Genomic DNA, 5,569 nt, shown 5'->3' with positions numbered 1-5,569 from the left:
GTCCAGTGTGGGCTTCAAAACTAAATTCTTAAACTATGTAAGGAGATAACAGATAACATTTACATTTATCTTTGGAAAACAACATGAAATATTACCATTTTCTCCTATCAAATCAAGTCAGTATTTCATTCTGAAAGCAATGTATTAACATGTGATTTTATGAAATAATCAAGGTATAGGCAAACTCTCTTGCTGAGCATACACAGTAGCCAGGATCCTCCTCACTGCTGTTTTTTTTCCCCCCGAGCACTTGTGAGGCCTTGTAAGGGACAGTGGATTAAATAGCCTTCAGGGTCAAAACAGTTCCTTAACATTTGGATTTTAAACTCCTGATAATTAAAATTGATTGCATAATTTGCCCCTATTTACAGGTGTGACATGATGTGAGATTCAGGATTATAATCCTTTGGACTTAAAATGGTTGGAGACAAGCTGGGGGATCTGGACTTTTTCTTCCCTCCATGCCTTCCCTCTTCAATCTGAAGGCTCAGAAATTATCCCAAACCATAGAAAAGTGGAGTATTTGAGAATGAATCAACTTCTAATCCAATGAGCAGATTTCTAATTATCATCCATAAAGAGATGAAGAGCAGTGGACAGTGGAACAAGAATTAACACAAGGAGAAAGGAATCTCACCTTTAGAATATATCTAGCATAATATTTGTTCAGATAACTGACCCCCTCCTATCCTCTTTTGGGTAATGATAAAACTAAATGTCTGATCTGCAAAGAAAACTCTCACCAGAGACCTGCTGATTCAAGAATTCAGTTCCTGCCCAACTGGAATACTGCCAACATTTTTTCATCCTAACAGGAATGCATCTGCAGTTTAAATAAGAGCTTTTTCTCTGAAGGTAAAAAACGAGAAGTTTTGGTGTTAACATTTCAGGTAAGATTGAGAGGTTGCCCTTGTGACTAAGTGTGTTCTGCTAAATTTAGAGTAAGTATTATATGTGATGGTAACAAAGGTGAGAGCCTGGAACCCGGTCTTAGGAAAAGAGCTTTCAGTTTCCAGTGGACAATTTCAAATAAATCTTACCAGCCACCCTTTGAGATCTATTCCAACCACGGCATTCCATGATTATTTGGATTCTCATAGTGGTGTCTACCCTTGGGCAGAGGCAAGGGCTGGCTGCAAGATTAAGAGAGAAAAAAATAAGACTTTCTTTCTATATTAATCACCACCTTTTGAAGAATCTCAAGTATTCTTTTAACAACGCCAGGTAAAACCCTAATGAGAAACTCCACCATGAAAAAGGTATGGATGGCATCTTCACTCTTCACCACCACACCCAAGCTGACCTCCCTTCTCTAACCAGAACAAGGTAAGCAAAGCTACACGTTAATGTTTCCATTTTCTTTCTGAGGAGGGAACATGAAGGGGCTGAGACTGGGACAAAGCTGCTGCCCAGTGTCATCTGCTTTGGTTATGCATTGAAATTATCCCTAATTACAGCTAATTATATCAGCTGTGTCCTTACATTTCTCATAGAGCTATGCCCATTGACCAAAAGATATGAGTTCAGTTATGAGTACAAATCCCAAATGAGAAGCCTCTGGGCTAGTCCAGCTTTCTTTATTATGTGCTATTTTCCCTTATAAATATTAATATGTTAACAAAACAATAATAATAGTTTCCTTGGAAGGCAATACTTCTGCTGAAATAAAAAGTTTCAGAAACACGAAGAATCTGCTGGCTCCACACCTCCCTCAAATCTGAAGATTCTGGGGCTCAAGGCCATTGGTCATGTGAGGCTGTAGCCAGGCACTGCTGTAGCCACAGGCTCTGCATGTTTCTGATCTAATTCTCTCTCCACAGAATAAGCCACTGATCCATTGGTCCATAGCTGCAGCTTGGGATCGGATTCTTTGGCAATGAACTGCAGCTGGGTTTTTCTCATTCTCTTTACAAGTCTACCAAAGCCAAGTAACACAGAACTAAATATCATTGAAAATCCACAGAGGAGGAATGCTGCAGTGTAGCTGCCGGTGGTATCTACCAGCCATCCTGTAACAAACAACAGCAAAATTATATTGTTAAGTTGAAAATTCAATTGCTTACCCACTCTCAAATTCTGATACTTTGTAAGGATAATAATAGATCAATAGCACCACCAATTGTAATTTTGTGCAGCAACTGAAAAACACATTCTGTTTTCCAGGAAAACTTCTAGAGTGAATTGATTGTTGTTATGTGAAGTGCTTAGAAGAGCATCATGTACTTAGTAGTCACAACGTAAATATTAGTTATTATTAACCCCGTGAAATCTGGTAAAAAGATAAAAATAGCATCATTTAAATTACTCAAGTTGGAATAATTCACCTAGGGTGTTAAAAAAACGTATTTGTAAAAAATGCTAGTAGTATTCACAGCACCCATACACTATTTTGAGTAACATGACATGCTTCAAAGCAGTATCACATTTTCAACTGGATTCAGTCATTATACTCTATCCAGTTTGAAAAATCAGAACTTTGGGCCATTTTAGAATTCGCAAATGCAAACTAGCTTTTTTTTCTTTATCTCTTGTTGCAACAAATTAATCTCAATATCTATCTCAGCTCTACATTTTGAGGAAAACCGGGCATATGATATGCAAAATAGGGGCCACGATGACAGAAAACCAATGGGGTAACATTATACTTCATCAGGCAATTATTTTATAATTAACAAAGGTTTTTTAAAATTCCTTCAAACTTTCTTATCTGCCAAGAAAACCCACCAGAGAAGTATATGATTTCTTCTTTACTCACTTCAAATCCATTAGTTGAAAATGGCATGTAGAAGTTATTATAAGTCCCACAAAATTTCCTGAATTTAAACTGCTCTCAGATATTTTAGTTATTGTTTGATTTACTTGGGCATTTCTATAGCACCAAACAAAAAAGACCGAGTAGAGAGTTGTTATTTGAAAGATAAATAAGTAAGAAAACGATACAGTAAGAATTAATCCTCGAATTCCCAGTAATGAGTATCATGTCTGATTTGCCAATGAAGGCCACGAACTGAAAAAACGATTCATGAATCCCAATTCCATTTGTGTCCTGTGACCTTTGATAGAATGACACAGTTTCTAAAGGTTGGTGAGCACTAAAATAGGCTATGGAGGGAGGACGTGGGAACATTTTGGGGGCAGTTTTCAAAAATGGAGCATTAAACATAAAGATCATCATGGAGTTTAAACTGAACAGGATTTTTTCATCTGCACCACTCAAGTGGCCACAATTTCCCCTAGTTTGCTGTTTTTATTCCATCACAATTGCTGGATTTGGAAATAGCCTGAAACTGTCTATTCACAATAATAGCTAATAGCAGAAACCCTGTCTTCCTCAAAAAAATTCCTGCCTTCTTTCTAGGCAAAGTTTTGGGTTATTTCTCTTTTGCCTGTCTTCAGAGACCTTGTTCACTCTCTCAGTTTTAATTTAGGCAGATAATAATATGGAACAGTAATTCTCAGTATTAACCATGCATGAGCATCACAACAAAGCTGGTTGAAAATGTAGATTTCTGGAACTCATCCTCAACATTCAGATCAAGGTGGGAGTGTCAAGGAATCTGCATTTTTGATAAGGTCCCTAGGAGACTCTGATGCAGGTGGTGTAGACCACATGCCTTAGGAAGGAGAAACAGGTTCCGACCTGTTTACTCCTGTCTCTCCAGCATGATAAACACAATGCTAGTTACACAGGCAATATATACTTGTTGAATTACTTGTTTAATGCATACAATAAATATTTGTCAAATTATTTGTTTAATCATGCTTCACTCTATAGCATTTTAGAGTTTATAAAACATTCTGGGTGCTTTATATGATGACTCCCAAATCTATATATAATCAGGCCATCCATTAAAGCTCATATTTCATCTTTAAACAGCTCTATTGAGCATTTCTACCTGTATATTTCAGAAATCTCAACATATCTAAAAACCATATTCATTATTTTTCAGGCAAAGCCACTTTCTCTAATTTCTTTATTTTCTCAACCATGACATTATTTTCTAAGTCATCCTTGACTTATATCTCTCATTCACCTCTGTATGCCAAATTCTGCTGAATTTTGTTTTGAAAACTTCCTCCTTGCCCCCAGAGCTCATCTTTATTTCTGCTGCAGCAGCCCTAGCTCAGGCTTTTATCAGCTGCCTCCTAAACTATTAGAATGGAATCTTAGTGACCTTTCTCTTAAGTTACTAGATCAATTGCTAGATCACATTTTCTAACATATACACTTTACCATATTATCCTTTTACATAAAAACTTTAATACTATCCATAGTCTCTGAAGAATAGAGCCCAGTTCCTTTGTCAGGCACCCAAAACACTCCACCATGACACTGGCATTTATAATTTCAGCCTCATCACCCACTGCCCCCTGTTGGAATCCTGTTCTCCCCTGAGACTTCCCTCTGAATGCGCCCTACTTATCTATAAAGCTAAACAACTGCTCCATCCCCCTGCTCCCATCATTAATATGGAAAGGAATCAAGACCCTAATTTGGGACTTACTCTTTCCAGGTAGGCTAAGGTTCTTACTTGGTTGGAAGAAGATTATAAAACAAGGATGTAGGTGGGACCAAGATGGTTTTAGGGGCTCATATGTTCCTTTTCTCTTTCACTCTTCCCCAACTCTCTTGACAGTCCTTCTCGTTGACTGCATGTGAGTTTGCTGTTTTCACATCAATATGCCAAAGAGAAAAGGTAGTTGGGGTTTCTCTCTGGAAACTTACCTGCAATGGGTGGGCTCACCAAGTATGGCACTGCGTGAAGGAAGTATACCACACCAAGCGCTGATGACAAAGAGGTGGTCCCCACTATCTCTGTGGTCACTACTGGGATCAAAGTCACGTAGGCACCATCAAAGTAGCCAAAGGTACAAGAGAAAGGCACGAGCAGAGGGAGACTTTGAAGCATTGGGAGGCAGAGATAGCAGAGCCCATCCATTCCCACAGCAAAGAGGTAGCAAACATACTGGTAATTCTTCAGACACCTGTTGATATGAAGAACAAGAATGAGTGCAGGATGTACACATTCTGTAAAAGAGCTTTAGAGCCATGGCTATGCAGCAGTAAGCACTGCAGTTATTTACAGAGATGGCTTTCCCATTGTGTGTTATCTGTGTTGTCTTCCTATCTTTCCTTTTTGCAAATGCAAGAATTCATCTCCCCAGTAAGCATGGTGTAGTAGAAAGAATATATGCTTCAAAATTAGAAAGGTAGAATATTAAAACTATTTCTGCCACCCACTGCCTGCCTAACTCAATTTCTTTACCTATAAAATGGAAAGGTTACTTATCTCACAGGGTTACTCTGAAAGTAGTCGTGAAATAAAATGTAGAGCAGGGGTCTCCAGTCTTTTGGCTTCCCTGGGCCACAATGGAAGAAGAATAATTGTCTTGGGCCACACATAAAATAAACTAACACTAATGATAGCTGATGAAAAAAAAGAAAGAAAGGAAAGAGGAAAGGAAAGGAAACGAAAGGAAATGAAAGGAAAGGAAGAAAGAAAGAAAGAAAGAAAGAAAGAAAGAAAGAAAGAAAGAAAGAAAGAAAGAAAGAAAGAAAGAAAGAAAG

General features: G+C 38.0%; 1 protein-coding gene across 1 annotated transcript in view; it reads right to left on the bottom strand.

The window, feature by feature from the left end:
* Positions 1–1,717: 1,717 nt before the first annotated feature.
* The window catches only part of SLC16A12 (solute carrier family 16, member 12), a 27,786-nt gene continuing 23,934 nt past the window's right edge, over positions 1,718–5,569 (bottom strand). Inside the window, exons 5-6 of the mRNA XM_011947861.1 lie at positions 4,727–4,986; positions 1,718–2,009 (exon numbers count right to left, since the gene is read on the bottom strand). Of these exons, the coding sequence (XP_011803251.1) occupies positions 1,747–2,009; positions 4,727–4,986 (523 nt within the window). The 3' untranslated portion in view covers positions 1,718–1,746. The remainder of the gene's footprint in view (positions 2,010–4,726; positions 4,987–5,569) is intronic.

Source organism: Colobus angolensis, unplaced genomic scaffold (assembly GCF_000951035.1).
Source record: "Colobus angolensis palliatus isolate OR3802 unplaced genomic scaffold, Cang.pa_1.0 Scaffold270, whole genome shotgun sequence".
NCBI lineage: Eukaryota > Metazoa > Chordata > Mammalia > Primates > Cercopithecidae > Colobus > Colobus angolensis.
The sequence above is the reverse complement of the archived record's forward strand: the minus strand, read 5'-3'. Positions and strand labels throughout refer to the sequence as shown.